We start from the raw sequence: 16,360 nt of genomic DNA on the forward strand, positions 1-16,360 counted from the left end.
GATGATGATACTGATTACCATCATCTGTTAGAGCGCGGCTTATCTCTCCCATGATGCTTCAAGTTGTAATATTGATTTGTGTGTGCGCCAGGGTCTGGACCCAGTCCATCAGACGCGTGTGGTGGAGATCCTGAAGGAGGGCGACGGCAGTGAGCGCCGGCGCAGCAGAGACAGTCTGTCTAGCGTAAAGTACGAGAGCGGCTCTGAGGGCGGCGATGAAGTGAGTATGGCTATAGAGTGGAGCGGGGTGAGTACACATCCACTGCATCCACCAATCACAGCACAGCTGCCTCTCAACAGGTGCCATCATGATGACATCAGCATCACACGGCAAAAAATGACGTTCTTCCTCAGTGTTTTTGTCTTGTTTTCCAGTACAAATATCTAAACATTCTTAAATCAAGATACATTTACTGGAGAAGCAAAATGACTGAAGATAACAAGTCTTGTTTTATGAAAAATGTACCAAAATTAAGCGGCTTTATGCTTAAAACACGAACAAATATCTGCCAATGGGGTCAGAAAAATAAACTTCATTCAAAGGGAAAACAAGGTTATTTTTCTGACCCCATCGGCAGATATTTGTTCTTGTTTTAAGCACAAACTCACTTCATTTTGATACATAAAACAAAACTCAATATCTTCAGTCTTTTTTTTTTTTCTCCAGTAAATCTATCTTGATTTAAGAATGTTTAGATATTTGTGCTGGAAAACGAGACAAAAACACTGAGGAAGAACGTCATTTCTTGCAGTGCAGATAATGTTGGTGTAGCTGAATGACACTTTCCAGCCGCCGTTTGGCCTTTTGTCGACCAGTCATGTAAATCATTGAATGGTACCTGTTGAGTGTCTGCTCTGTTCAAGGTCTTTATGAGCTGATTGTGTGTCCTGGCATGTTTGTGCTGATTTAACATGCTTGAATTTGTGTATGAAAGTGTTCGTAAGCATCTCTGACACACACAAGCCTCCCCGTACAGATCCGTGACGCACACAATATCCTCGCCAGAACACGTCCAGGTCACATGACCCAGAGATCATTTTCTTTATGTGAATTTCTCATGTTAAGGCCCGTTCACACCAAGAACGATAACTATAAAGATAACGATAAAGATATAGTTCTAAAAATCGTTCTAAATACAAAAGAATAGCACTGTCCACACTGCAGCTATAACGATAACGATATAGAGAAACAATATCGTTGGGATCACTTTCAGAACAATTTTTTTCCAGCTGTTGAATGATAAAACACTGACAGCCAATCAGAATCCATTCTAATTTAAGGGCTTGTGTATTTAAAATGGCAGACGACATTACAGAGAAGTTAATTGCAGAGGTCCAGAAAAAGCCACCACTGTTTGGCAAGTCAAACCCCCTTTTCAAGGATACTTTAAAGAAAATGGATATATGGAAAACAATCGGTCATACCCTCGGAATACATGGTGAGATTAAAGATGAGATCATTATGTCAGGCTAGAAAACAGTGTAACACAAAATTACCTCAGGTATCCAGCGCTAGTTTCGACAACATTGTCTTGCTTCCTTTGAAGTTGCAGTGAAAAAGACTAGGTGTTGTTTTTATTCCACTATATTGACTTTGTCAGCTAAATTCACTGTTAGATTAGATCGATTACACTAGCTATTCACTCGAAACATAGCATGCTGAGGACATCTGCTGGTTAAAGCCGTGTAATTGCAACAAGAACAGCAAAAACATGTTGTACACACTTTGAAACCTCAGCACGTGAGCTTAGAATAAACAGACCGTTATCGTTCGTTGGTGTGGACACAAATATAGTTATCGTTCTTGGGGTGAACGGGCCTTTATTGTTGTGATTTTGGGCTGAAATATGATGTGGTCGTGTCCTCGTGCGGTTTGGTGTTGTGTGACGTCACTAGAGCGCTGAGACGGTGTGGTGTGTCCAGGATGTTCAGTCTGATGTCATATTCTGCATGTGAAGCTTAATGCGTTCGATCATTAACACATGCTCTGTCCTGCTTACAGAGTCACTGCTAGTGTATGCAATGAAATAATAAAAATAACATGAAGCTCTGAACACGCCACTAAAGCACTCAGGATCTCTTGCCTTACAAAGCTTCTTAAAGGGACAGTTCACCCATAAATGAACATGGACTTGCCTTGACTAGTTTTCAGTGACTGTGTGTTTAATACAGGTTAAAACATGTGAAAGAATCTTTCAGTGCAGTGAGACAAAATAAACACACAATCACTTAAAACTCATCTAAATGTCACATGCAGTGTTGTGTCTTTTGTTTTATGGATTGTTAGATGTTTGAACTGGAACATGAGCCGAAACAGATCAGATGTGTGTGTGTTGTGATGGTGTGTGTTTCTGTGTGATTTCTCAGGCAGTGCGCGTAAGACTGTGGATGTGAAGATGACATTCATACCCAGAATAAATCAATCTTGCATTCTCAGATTGTTTCTGACTCCACCTCATGTCTCATGATGATCTCACATGGTTCTTTCACATTAGACATCATTAGTGTTTGTTTCAGTGGTTCATCTCAAGTGGTCCAAAAACGATAAAGTTGGTTGACGTGACGCTCAGCGTGTGTTTGCCTGTGCATGCGACCTGCATGAATCTGTGCGCTCACCATCACTACCTGTTACTAACCAGCCACGTCATCGCAGTTGTTGCCATGACAACCAATCAGCCAATTTGGGCTGCCTTTCCCAACAGCATCGCGGGCCTAATAGCTGCTAGTAAGCGCTTTCAGCACTATGATCTACTTATGAGGCTTTTGGGAAACGCAGCCGTGATCAGTTTTTCCCGACACAGTGGATTGTGCTCTTCCCTTCTCCGTAAGAGACTCGCTGGACTGGAAGAGATCAGACAGAGAGGAACTTAACATCTAGTTTTAAGATTTAAATGTTTTTGAAAGAAGTCTCTTCTGCTCACCAAGGCTGCAATTTTGTTAAAAAATACAGTAAAAACAGTGAAATATTATTACAATGTAAAATCGCTGTTTGCTATGTGAATATATAGTAAACTATAATTTATTCCTGTGAACAAAGCTGAATTTTCAGCATCATTACTCCAGTCTTTAGTGTCACATGATCCTTCAGAAATCATTCTAATCTGATGATTTGCTGCTCAAGAAACATTTCTGATTCTTATCGATGTTGAAAACAGTTGTGCTGCTTCAGATTTTTGTGGAAACTGTGATACATTTTATTTTTCAGGATTCTTTGATGAATAGAAGGTTCAAAAGAACAGCATTTGTTTGAAATAGAATCTTTTGTAACATTATAAATGTCTTTACTGTCACTTTTGATCAATTTAATGCTTCCTTGCTGAATAAAAGTATTAATCTTACTCACCCCAGACTTTTGAATGGTAGTGTATCACACTAATGATATTTCACTGTTTTTACTGTGCTTTTGATCAAATAAATACAGCCTTGGTGAGCAGAAGAGACTTAAAAAATCGTAATGATTTCAGACTTGACTGTCAGTGTAAATATAAACACTGACACACATCATTATATAAATAGACTGGGATTTGTGATCTTGTCCTTGCAAGCAAACACACACACTGTTTATGTCGAAGATAAATCACTGCTCTTCAAATGAAGATCAGCCCAGCCTTTGTTTCCTGTTCTACTTCCTGTGTCGTGACCTCAGTGAGAGACAGGAACTACTACTCTCTCTGCTTTCACTTATTATTAGCATAACAAAAACATTGTTTTAAACATGACCAGAGTGTTGTTTTAAAAAGCAGCAATTAATGAATTCAAGAAATAAATTACTTTATTATTAAGAATGATGATAAATACTTTTTAAGAAAAATGCTGATTTAAGATGTGTTATCTGCATTTGGCCAAAAACTAAATGTAGTAGAAGTGTGTGTGATGCTTGTGTCTGCAGGGGCAAGAGAACAACCGTCTGATAGACAGACAGAGAGACACAGAGGCAGAGAGACAGACAGGCAAAGAGACAGACAGGCATCCAGACAGATAGACTGACAGACAGACAGACATAGAGACAGACAGACATACATACATACAGAGAGATAGACAGGCATCCAGACAGACAAACAAACAGAGAGACAGACAGGCAGAGATATAGACAGGCAGGCAGGCATCCAGACAGACAGAAAGGCAGAGAGACGGACAGACAGACATACATACCTACATATAGAGAGATAAACAGGCATCCAGACAGACAGGCACAGAGACAGACAGACATACTTACAGAGAGATAGACAAGCATCCAGACAGACAACCAGACAGACAGACAGACAGACAGACAGGTATCCAGACAGACAGAGTGGCAGAGAGACAGACAGACATACATACATACATAGAGAGATAAACAGGCATCCAGACAGACAGGCACAGAGACAGACAGACATACATACAGAGAGATGGACAAGCATCCAGACAGACAGACAACCAACCAGACAGAGAGACAGGTATCCAGACAGACAGGCAGAGAGACAGTCAGACATCCAGACAGTCAGACATCCAGACAGACAGGTATCCAGACAGACAGGCATCCAGACAGAGTGGCAGAGAGATAAACAGGCATCCAGACAGACAGAGAGACAGGCAGAGAGACAGACAGGCAGACATACATACATACATACATACCTACATACAGAGAGATAAACGGGCATCCAGACAGACAGGCAGAGAGACAGACAGGCAGAGTGGCAGAGAGACAGACAGACAGACAGACATACAGAGAGATAGACAGGCATCCAGAGAGACAGGCAGAGAGACAGACAGGCAGAGAGACAGACAGAGAGACAGTCAGACAGACAGAGAAATAGACAGAGAGACAGACAGACATACAGAGAAATAGACAGAGAGACAGACAGACAGACAGACATACAGAGAGATAAACAGGCATCCAGACAGACAGACAGACAGACAGACAGAGAGACAGGCAAAGAGACAGACATACATACCTACATACCTACATACAGAGAGATAAACAGGCATCCAGACAGACAGGCAGAGAGACAGACAGACAGGCAGAGTGGCAGAGAGACAGACAGACAGACAGACATACAGAGAGATAGACAGGCATCCAGACAGACAGACAGACAGGCATCCAGACAGACAGACAGACAGACAGACAGAGAGATAGGCAGAGAGACAGACAGGCAGACAGACAGACAGACAGACAGAGAGACAGAGAGACAGTCAGATGGACAGAGAGATAGACAGACACAGACAGACAGACAGGCCACACGTGTGTTTGAAATGAGCTCTTAATGGTGTGCTGTCTCTCTCTCTCTTCATCAGGCATAAAGCCATCAAGAGTTTCCCTCACCTTCTTCCTCCTCACACAGGAAGTGACGTGTTCGTATCATCCTCTGCCATAGCGGGTGTCCTTTAGTCCACCGGCCTTCACCGGCGACGCGTCTCTCTCCTGCATTCTGCTATCTTCTTCTGTCTTCGGTTGACGTGACGTCGTCTTTGGGCTCTTCGTCTCTTTCTCCTTTCCGTCTCTCTCTCATCTCTGATCCGTTGATGATGGACGTCGACACGTTCGCTGTCTGACGTCGCTGATGAACTTTCAGACTGAACTTTCTTTTACCTCTGATGGTTTTTGCTCTCTTTCTCCATTAGACTGTTTTGCCGTCTGTGGTTTTGAACGGCTTCTGGTGTTGAACAATCACTGTTGGTGTTTCACAGAAACCTTGAAACTTGCTCTTGATACTTTTTGTTATTATTTTTGTTTTGTTTTTTGTAATATATGATAAATGATGTTTTGGTGTCGCTTGAGGACGTGTGTGACACACATATCTAAAGCTGAACAGCACAACGAACACAGACGGCTTCTCTGTGCTTCGGTGTCAAAGTTACGTTTACAGTATTCACCATTAACACTTGCCGTGAGGTTTGACGCATTAGTCAGCAGAGGCCATATTCTAGTTCTCTCAATCATATATATTATATTTCAGCTAATTATACTAACGAGAAATGATCTTGTGTTTGTTTATCTGCGGCCTTGAGATAGATGATCGAATCCTCATATATTTCCACCTGCAAAGGGAACAACAGGATTCAGATGTCAGTATTTAGAGATTTCAAACATGAACCATTTTCCTCGTTCGTTCGACTCAATCCTGTGTACGAACAGCATTTCTGAGCGATTAAATCATTTCATTGAGCTTGTTAAATGTGCTCAAGGCCGAACGCACAGACATTGAACACACATCAGTGTTTGCGCTTGATGAAACGCCTTAAAGAAGCGACACAGAAGCTGATGTGACTGTACTGTATCACTCAATGTCCTTTCAGTTCAGTTTAGTGCACGTGTCAAATGATGTCTGTGCGCTCGTTTATTTCCCTATTTTCACTAATGATGATAGTTTGATCACCATTCCAAACACACACACATGATGATGATGATGATGCAGTATAAAACGAACAAATGTTTCTCCTGTTCTCTTGATAACTGACGTGTTTATGCCGTGTGTCGTGGAATGCTGCTTATTTATTGATGGTTTTGGCTCTTCTGTATCTGTTTTATTCAGAGCGTTTGTTCTCTATCATAGTGAGTAGATCTGCAAATAAATATATATAAACGTATTACTCCACTGCATTGTGATGTTTGTTGATATCCTCAATAAAGGTTTCATTTCTGGACTTTCTCATGATTCTATATCAGTGTATGTTTAATAATTTTGGTCTGTTTTTATATTGAGATCAAGTGCTTTGAATGTTATTTAATAAATAATTAAACAGTTTAATAATGTACATTTTGAGTATTACTGCTGTTTTCATTTTTTTCTGGGTGTTATTTGCATATAAACGTGTTTTCTAATATGCAAGAATCAATCCTGATTAAATTGGTGCACACAAACAAAATTCTTCCTGTTCTTCCTCAGTGTTTCCAGCACAAATATCTATACGTCCTTAAATCAAGATACATTTACTGGAGAAGCAAAATGACTGAAGATATCAAGTCTTGTTTACTGAAAAATGTCTCAAAATGAAGTGAGTTTGTGCTGAAAACAAGAACAAATATCTGCCAATGGGGTCAGAAAAATAATCTTGTTTTCCTTTTGAATAAAGTTTATTTTTCTGACCACATTGGCAGATATTTGTTCTTGTTTTAAGCATAAAGTCATTTAATTATGATAATTTTAAAGCTTCTTAAAGGCACAATATGTAAGATTTTTGGATTAAAATATCCAAAAACCACTAGAACAATGTTATATATTTTGTTGACCTGTGTATTTGCATTATCCCAAATGTTTCCAATAATGTTTAAATCCAGAGAAATAAGCAATTTTAATCAGGACACGGACCGTGCGTCGCCTATCAATGATATCATACACGCGTTACCCTCGATTTCCGGTTTTATTTTGTAGAAACCATGGAAACACCAAAGACGCTTTAATATTTTATGTGTTTTATTAGACAGGTGAGCAACTGTTTGGATACATTCATCGACAGAAAACTAATCATGTTATATAGCTCAACACAGTAAGTCTTATTGTTTAAATCTCGTTTTCTTGATTTACCGCGAGTACCATGTTTTACCATGTCTAATACTGATCTAGTTTACTGCAGTGTGCAACAAGTGTCTCATAGCAGCCGTCGAACGAACGCACAGAGTAGCATTATAACAACTTTCAACACACAAATGTATCTAATATAATAAAACAGCGCTGCGTTACCCCACATACGCATGACCGGAAGAAGTGGAAGCGCTCGTCTGTGGCATAATAAAGGCTCCACTGCTCTCGAGTCGTGTGTCGCGCTCGTCTCTCATTAGCAATCGCTCCAGCGGCCTCATTCCGCTCCAAAGGCTTTCAGCCACACCCTGCTTCATACTACGTTCATGTTAATAAATCTTTAATACATTAGCTCATCCATGAATATGATTTCTGCCTGAGTCCCATCAGATTCTTTTCCACTGGCTTTAGACGTGAAGACAACACCTCCCATGATTCCGTGAATTTAAGGCGTCATCAAGCTACGCCTTTGTTTTGGATAAGCGACCTCTAGTGGCGAAAAATTACATATTGTGCCTTTAAGTAAATGCTATCTTGATTTAAGAATGTTTAGATATTTGTACTGGAAAACAAGACAGAAACACTGAGGAAGAACACCATGTTTTTGCAGTGTGTGCATGCTAAGCACACTAGACCCAGGCAGAGTGGGTGTGTGTGAATGTGTGTGTTGTCCAGTGCAGTGTATTGAGTGTGTGTGTGTGTGTGTGTGTGTGTGTGTAGGATGGCAGCGGCGCAATGCAGCGCAGCGGCTCCATGGGGCGGCTCAGAGATGTGTTGCGCCGGAGCAGCGAGATGCTGGTGAAGAAGCTGCAGGGCCAGGGACCTCCAGAAATGCACGACAACACGTATGAACAAACGCAACACACGCATCAACATGTGCAGAGCGTGTTCTCAGATCCTAGAGCTGCTTTGACTATTGATCGTGTCTGATTTTTAATTAAAAACATTAAATAGTACACAGCATTAGATTACTTGACAAGAGGAGATGGATCATGGCTGATTTAGGTAGTGCTAGTGTTATCTTTGCTATTATTGTCAGTACTTTATTATCTTTTTATCTCTCCCGGCTTGCCTGAATTTCTGTGTATGATTGGAATAATTAAGGTTTTTTAAATGTTTTTGTAAGAAGTCTCTTCTGCTCACCAAGGCTGCACTTATTTAATAAAAAATACAGCAAAACAGTGAAATATTATTAGAATTTAAAATAGCTGTTTTCTATGTGAATATATAGTAAAATGTAATTTATTAAAGCTGAATTTTCAGTCATTTCCAGTCTTCAGTCACAAGATTCCTCAGAAAAAAATATCTATATATATATATCTATATATTCATTCTAATATATCAGATTTTTTCCAAACGTTGGGTTCATATTTCTTGATCACATTAGACAGGCATATTCAATAAGACTAATGCTCATATCAGTAGTTCTTGTTCTCTAATGCTTTATTATTGTGTGTGTTTAAAGGAATAGTTTATCCAAAAATGAAAATTGTCCCATGATTCACTCACCCTCAAGCCATTCTATGTGTATATGACACAATCGGAGATATATTAAATAATATCCTGGCTCTTCCCAGCTTTGTAATGGCAAGTCGGGTCAGAGGTCACTCTTCCGCTGGAACTTTAACGTGCGTACGTCCATTCCCGGAAGCCAGTGATTATAGTTTATAAAGTTTTAAATATGGATATTTTTCTTACAAAAACCCATCGCTTCACTTTAGAAGGCCTTTATTAACCCCCGGAGCCGTATGGATTACTTTTATGATGGATGGATGTGCTTTTTTGGGTTTCAAAAACTTATTATAAAGCTGGGAAGAGCCAGAATAATTTTTAACATAACTGCGATTGTTATATATTGTTATGTAATATAACTATCTTCAGCTGAAAGAAGAAGTCATATACACCTAGGATGGCTTGAGGGAGAGTAAATCATGGGATAATTTTCATTTTTGGATAAACTATTCCTTTAAACACACACAATAATAACGCATTAGAGAACAAGAACTGCTGATATGAACATTAGTCTTATTGAATGCGTCTCTAATGTGATGGAGAAATATAAACTCAGTCCTTCATTCTTACAAATTCTGTCATGATGTTCAACTCTGTTTGATCATGGCAGACAGACATTTCCTCCTTGTCAGACTTTTTTGTATCTTTTGTTCCTTGGTTTTTTAGATATTTAATTTGTCTTTTTCCTCTACAGAATGAAACGTGCCGCTTCACTCAACTTCCTGAACAAGACGGTTGACGAGCCCTACCAGGTAACTAATATAACTAACACTGTTGTTTAGGATCATGATTATTGTCATTCTGAACTATTCATTGAACATCATCAGAGTGATGAAAGCAGCTGTATTTTATAAAGTGATTAAGGCATTTTAGACGTTCAGCTGAAGAACTTCCCTTTATTGCGGTAAAATCACTGTAACTCACAACAACGAGTGCCATTTGAACTTGAGGCTTTTTTCTGAGGCCCTGTTTCCATCTGGTATTAAGATGCATTTTGGTCAATCGGATCACAAGTGGACGACGCTAAATACAGGTGTAAACGGGGTGAAAAACGTTTTGAGCTTGTCCACTTTCAACCACTTCCAGAAGTAGTCGAAAACGCATTTGACCGGATTGCTTTCGTAGTGTAAACGCTCATGTGGTCGAATGGGTTCGAACAGGCGCAAAAGATGCCTACTCTCCGTCTACTGAACGCGTAAACATTATGGGAAGTGCGCTAGCCAGACGGGATTTAAACTTTAACGTACCAAGCATGATGTTATCTCATCATTCCTGATTTCTAACACTCACCATGTTCGACGTGGTCTTGCGGCTGTCAGAGCAGAAACGAAAGCTGTTTTTCCGTCGTCTCCGGTTGCGTTTATATGTAAACTGCGTGAGCTTATTTTGTCCATTAGATCTAAAAGATCTGAAAAAGCCTATACATTTACCCTCCCCTCGAAGAAATCAGGACAGAAGTGGTTGAAAGTGGACAAAAGAGACGGATTAAAATACCAGGTGTAAACGGGAATGTGTTTCCCTCGTCTACTTGTGATCCGATCGACCAAAACACATCTTAATACCAGGTGGAAACAGGGCCTGAGAAGTCGACACAAGCGATTCACATCTCTTTCATTTAAAAGGATGTTGCACTTTCTCCCATTCATAGTAATACAAGTAAGTCGTCTTTGTATATCTAAAGTCTTTGGTGTGAAACCAGACCCCCTCAATGGAGTTGATGTTGACTTCAGAAATGATGGTCCATGGTTTCCTCATGTTCATCTCTCATTTTGTGTGTTTTGTGCTTGTATTCAGAATCTGAGCAGGCGGCAGAGAATCAGTCAAGGTTTGAGCTCCAGTTATGTGGATCTGTACAACTTCAGATAAATCTGTCCAAGACGAACCACTGCACTGCTCTCAACTTACACACACACACACACACACACACACTCAAAGCTTTAGACACTCCAAAATTACTGTCACCCTGAAATGTTCCAGCATGGCCTCATGACAACCACTGTTACGCTACAAAGCCATAAAATAAACCCTAGACAGGAGACGGAGCCTTCTGGGTGATCGGGAACTGCTGCTGCTTTGGTTACAATGACTACTTACGATTCAGAAACTGTAAAACAGTAGAGTTACACTATAGATGTCTTGTTTACATGAATGCCTGTTAGAGATTCCTGTTACAGAGCTTCACTGGAAATGATGTTTTACGGATTCGCTTGTCTTTAGAGCTCATATATAGGTTTTGCTGATGTGAGCTGATATCTGTTTCTCTCAGAGGGAATGAAGCCATTGAATTCTTTTCATCTGGGTTTCGTTTTATAGGGGATTTTGAAACTCATTAAGAAAAACAGAATTGAAGAGAATTTGCAGTGCTGAAATAAGGTCAAGATCACACATAATAATCAGTACTGCTTAAGTTCTGCGCGGAGGATGTTTAAAATGCCGTCTGTTCTCAGGGGACACACACACACACACACACACTCTCTTAATGCTCAGACTGATGCTGCATCTCAGAAAGGTCAATATATCGTGAATAATCAGCTCATAATTTTATAATGTGCAGCACAGATATCAGGTTATATCTAAAGAAACTGGGTAATAATCTGTAAATGGCGCAAGAGTATACATAAAACCGCTAAATTATGTCACCTTGAATCATATTTTGCTATGTTTGTATTTCCAGATGCTTTACGCACAGGGCATGACTACATCAATGATGTCCCTGATTTTAAACAGTACACTATAAAGACAGTTGGTATCAGGGTATTTTTTTATATATATATATTTGAGTAAGTGTGGGTTATTGCATGAATATTATCTTTATATATCAACTAATTCAGGTTTCTTTGTTATGCTAATGCTGTCAGTTTCCAGTCCAAGTGCTTGAATAATGAAACACTCAGTACAAAATCACACTGATTTATCATCAGTCTGTCGTTACAGGACCTCATGCTGACATATGAATGTTTTAGTTTTGATTAGAATGGATTAGTTTTTTATGGTGTGAATATTATGGATGATCCTCTCAGTTTGTAAATGTGTTTTAGAAATAGCAAGATAAACACTGAGGATCCTGCTGATTTTATATGGGAGAAAATGCCTGTTACTTCGACATGATCATCTGAGATGATGATACTAGTGATATACACCGCTGCATACTGTGTGACTGAACTGTTCTCTTTGCCATCAAATCACTTTTTTTTTGTTGAAAGTGTAAACCAAAGCTGTCATCCACCCATGGGGATGAGAAATTATGTTCTTTGAAATTATATTTCTGATATTTGTGTCTGATCTGGGGTCATATTGGTTCTTGAGGAGGTTGTTAATCTATAATCTTTGTTACCATTCCTGTTATTTACTTGTTGCCATTAATGCCATTTGTTTCTATAATGCCCATATGGTTTGATAAAATGATAATATTAAATTGTGCCAAATTTTACACTCTTGTCCAAGGTTGTTTTACTCCCTTTAAAACATTTCTCATTGTAAAATTAACGTAAGAAGGTCACTTCTATAATGGTGTATTGTTTTTGTTGTTAATCTTGTACAGCAATACTATATTAGACAAATCTGCAGCTTAGTTAAAGTAGCTAATGTCTTTAGTTATTTATTTTTTTAAACTGTTATATTTATTATGTACAGACTCAAATACAGGGCAGAGAAGTGCGCACGCGTTTCCCGCCTAAACAGGCACGTCACCTGCCGCCACAAAAAGCGCGCGCTGCTGCCATCATTCAAAAACTAACGGCCGTTTAACTGATATTTAAGTTGCACAGATAGAAGAACCACCAAGCTGTTTATGGCAGACTGAATTGGAGAGAAGCAGAGATGCCTTCAAAAAACGAACAGTAAGTTATGTCGTGTGAAATTAATTTTAATTAGTTTAGCAGCATAGTTAATTGAGGATTGATAATTATCAGGGAGCGGATTGCAGGAATTGCGCATGATTTTACTCTTTCCCGTAAGTTCAATGTAGTTATTACCGTAACGATTCTGAACTGTAGTTTAATGTTATATGTAACGTTAAGAGAATAGAGTTATAAATATCGTTATAGTTTGATGTTACGGTTGTAATCAGGATCTGGTTACATAGCGTTACTGAAGAGTTACACTGTGTGCTCTAGCAACATAATTGATAAAAGTACTAATATTATTCCATTTTAACATTATTAAAATACATACTGAGTGACTAAAACAATCTAATCATAGGCCTAATACATATGTTTGTTCACAGTTTGAACGCTCTTGTTTCCTTTTATTTAACTGTACTTTAAAAATCTGAGGTAAATTATCCATCGTCGCTTTCAGTAACGTTACGGCTAAAGGCCACGTAAAATTATATTCAAACTCCTTTAACATTAAATAATACCTGAGATCATTGTCATATAGTGTATGTTGTTTTCCAGCAGGCTGCTTTGGACAAAAAAAATATGGAAAATATTCCTTTTATTGCATACTACATATTTAGTGTTACACAGTTAAGGTTTAGGTAAAAAATTTTTGGCCTTTATAGCCAAACGTATGGGGTTTATATATATGGACACCTCACCATTAAACTTATCTACAAGATTAAAACAGCGGTTTTGTGAAGAAAGAAGTAAATCTGAGTAGGAATGCTGTCGTTGTTTCCCGCTGCTGCCAGCGGGATGCAGCATTGGACCCGTTTTCCCGACGTGAGCGAGCGCGCTGAAACCGGAAGCTCCGGCGAGAGAGAGAGAGAGAGAGAGCGAGAGCGGGCTAACCCGGGACCGAGTAAAGTGACCCGCTGTTTCTTACGGACTACAGACGGATCCCGTGAGGAGCGCCGAGACTCTTACCGACCACAGGAGGAATACAGCGACCACTCACCGGACCAACATTTCCAGCGGACACATCTAATGTCATCGAACTCACAGTGCGCTTCTTTTATATCTCAGTTTGTTGTTTGCGTCTCGTGAAGCCAAGGAGAATAATCGTAATTTCTGCGCACTTTGTGGAAGCGTTTGACCTGCGCAGCTGCACCTGCGCGTCCCCGGAAAACATGGACGGATCACCGGGGACCGAAACCGAGAGGAGCTCCAGAACAACGAGACGAAGGCGAAGATCCGACGGCAGTCTTCTAGCCGTCTTCATAATGTGCTCTAAAGGTAAGATCATTACATGGTAGGTTGAGCATCAAGCTTTAATGACAACCAGCCTACTTGACTAGTTGCATTTACTACAGTTACCTGAGTGAGTCCGTAACGTATGGAAGCCCATTTCCGCCACTTATGAAAAAAAAAAAAAAAGCATGCTTTGGTTAATCATAATTATGACATACTAATTATAAGTAGAAATTATGACATAGGCTACTAATGACTTAATATGTCATAATTCCTGACTTCGCATATCATAATTATGATATTAGATATTAAAAATGTAAAAAAAGTCAGAATTTTGAGATAAAAGGTAAAATTATGACTTTCAGTCTAAGTAATAATTTCAACTTATCTCATAAATGACTTGATATGTCCTAATTTTGACTGCATCTCATAAGTGACAGTTTTATAATTTAGATTTTTTATGTCATAATTATGATTTACAAAAAAGATTTTTCGTTTGTGTGAAATGGGCTTATACAATAACGCCGTTCAGTATGTTTTCGCGTGTTTCTCGGATGAAGGCGTCAGGGAGAGTTAAACTGTTGTGTTTAGCTGTGATGTTGAGATCTGGAGTCATCATTTATTGACAGCAGATGATCAGTGTTTGTGGAAATGAGCTTCAGATCTCCTGAAAACTGATTGTTTATAAATGAACACTTCAGATCCTGTGTGAACCTTTAATATCGATCAGATGTGAGCTGTCAGTGAGGACATCATCATCACATCATCATCATCATCAACAACACATCATGGGTGTTTGTTTAGTGATCACAACAGGCAGAATGAGGAAAGGCTGGTTTCTTTCTCACGCTGGTTTAGATGGTTTAACCCTGCAAGCATAGAAAGGAAAACATTCATAGTTTTCATATGAGCTCCTGTTTCTCGTTGTTTGATGGTGTTTGTGCTCCATCAGCATCATGAACCCGTGAGCGGCTCTTATTAGTGCATGTTGTGTTCATGCTCATATGTGCATATATGGCATGTGTTATTGTAGAGATACGAGCTCAGATGATGCTCCATTAGACACCTCCAGTGTCCAGTAGCACATTTTACAGGTTTTGTGTTCATTATTGCTTTCAACAGTGACTGTCTTCCTTTAAAAACATGTTCATACAGAACTGTAGTCACCATAAAGGTTTTTATGCTTTGGTTCAAATGATTTCAGATATTGGGTCGTTGGGACGTTGTTTCTGCTGTCAGACTGTGTTTAATTGTTGTTTGAGGACTGATTTTTCTTTAGAACTAAATCTGACAAACTCATTTGAAAACATGAAAAATCAGTTGTGCTTAAAAATTGTATTATTTATAATGTGTATAAACATCTCATTTAGTAGTAAACATGCGTCTATGTTCATTAAGTAATTGTGTGTGTGTGTGTGTTTCATGCATGATCAGATTCCTCTCTCTGAGTGTTTGAGTTGCAGGACTTTAGTTTTATATTTCAGGGATTTTCAAACTGGGTTCCAGGGACGTCTGTGGAAACATATAATATAACAGTGTAAAAATAAATTAGTGGCGAAGTCACGCAGCCCGTGACAGATCATTAAAGGGTTAGTTCTCCCAAAAATAAAAATTCTGTCATTAATTACTCACCTTCATGTCGTTCCAAACCCGTAAGACCTTCGTTCATCTTCGGAACACAAATTAAGATATTTTTGATGAAAGCAACGTTTTTTTTTTATCCCCAAATAGAAACCAACGAAATTACTGTCATTCAAGGTCCAGAAAAGTACTAAAGACATAGTCCATGTAACTAAAGTGGTTCAGCCTTAATTTTATGAAGCGACAAGAATACTTTTTGTGCGCAAATCAAAACAAAAATAACAACTTTTTTTATTCAACAATTTCTTCTCTTCCCTGTCAGACTCCTACACAGTTTACGCTGTATACACATTGCAGCACTTCCAGGTTCAACGTAAGAACACCGACTCAGTTTTGGCCGACGCTGTTCACGTGAGCAACACGACGCATGCCGGCCAATACTGAGCCGGCGTTCGGATGTACAACCTGGAAGTGCTGCACTGTGTTTACAACAAAAATATCTTAATTTGTGTTCCGAAGATGAACGAAGGTCTTACATGTTTGGAACGACATGAGGGTGAGTAATTAATGACAGAAATTTCATTTTTGGGTGAACTAACCCTTTAGCATGAAATGATGGGGAATAAAAACCTAATATTTCCCAGATGGTCTGAACCCGAGTGCCGTGTGGTGCTGGATTCTCCTGTTATCTGTGAA

The 16,360-nt window shown here is 39.2% G+C and overlaps 2 protein-coding genes across 11 annotated transcripts in view; both read left to right on the forward strand.

Moving 5' to 3' along the window:
* Nucleotides 1-12,441, forward strand: part of klc1b (kinesin light chain 1b) — a 31,562-nt gene extending 19,121 nt beyond the window's left edge. For 4 of the 9 annotated variants that reach the window (XM_051917070.1, XM_051917074.1, XM_051917073.1 and 1 more), the window contains 4 exons: nt 92-247; nt 8,220-8,344; nt 9,706-9,763; nt 10,806-12,441. In XM_051917070.1, the coding sequence (XP_051773030.1) occupies nt 92-247; nt 8,220-8,344; nt 9,706-9,763; nt 10,806-10,877 (411 nt within the window). In that variant the 3' untranslated portion in view covers nt 10,878-12,441. Of the gene's footprint in view, nt 1-91; nt 4,437-4,500; nt 6,736-8,219; nt 8,345-9,705; nt 9,764-10,805 lie in introns of those variants that run through there. The other 5 variants (XM_051917075.1, XM_051917076.1, XR_007933220.1 and 2 more) reach the window with 4 other exon arrangements.
* A 1,192-nt stretch (nt 12,442-13,633) lies between these two features.
* The window catches only part of ptk7b (protein tyrosine kinase 7b), a 65,349-nt gene continuing 62,622 nt past the window's right edge, over nt 13,634-16,360 (forward strand). For both annotated transcript variants that reach the window (XM_051917738.1, XM_051917739.1), the window contains exon 1: nt 13,634-14,128. In XM_051917738.1, coding sequence (XP_051773698.1) covers nt 14,023-14,128 — 106 coding nt within the window. In that variant the 5' untranslated portion in view covers nt 13,634-14,022. The remainder of the gene's footprint in view (nt 14,129-16,360) is intronic.

This window comes from Ctenopharyngodon idella, chromosome 13 (assembly GCF_019924925.1).
Source record: "Ctenopharyngodon idella isolate HZGC_01 chromosome 13, HZGC01, whole genome shotgun sequence".
Taxonomy (NCBI): Eukaryota; Metazoa; Chordata; class Actinopteri; order Cypriniformes; family Xenocyprididae; genus Ctenopharyngodon; species Ctenopharyngodon idella.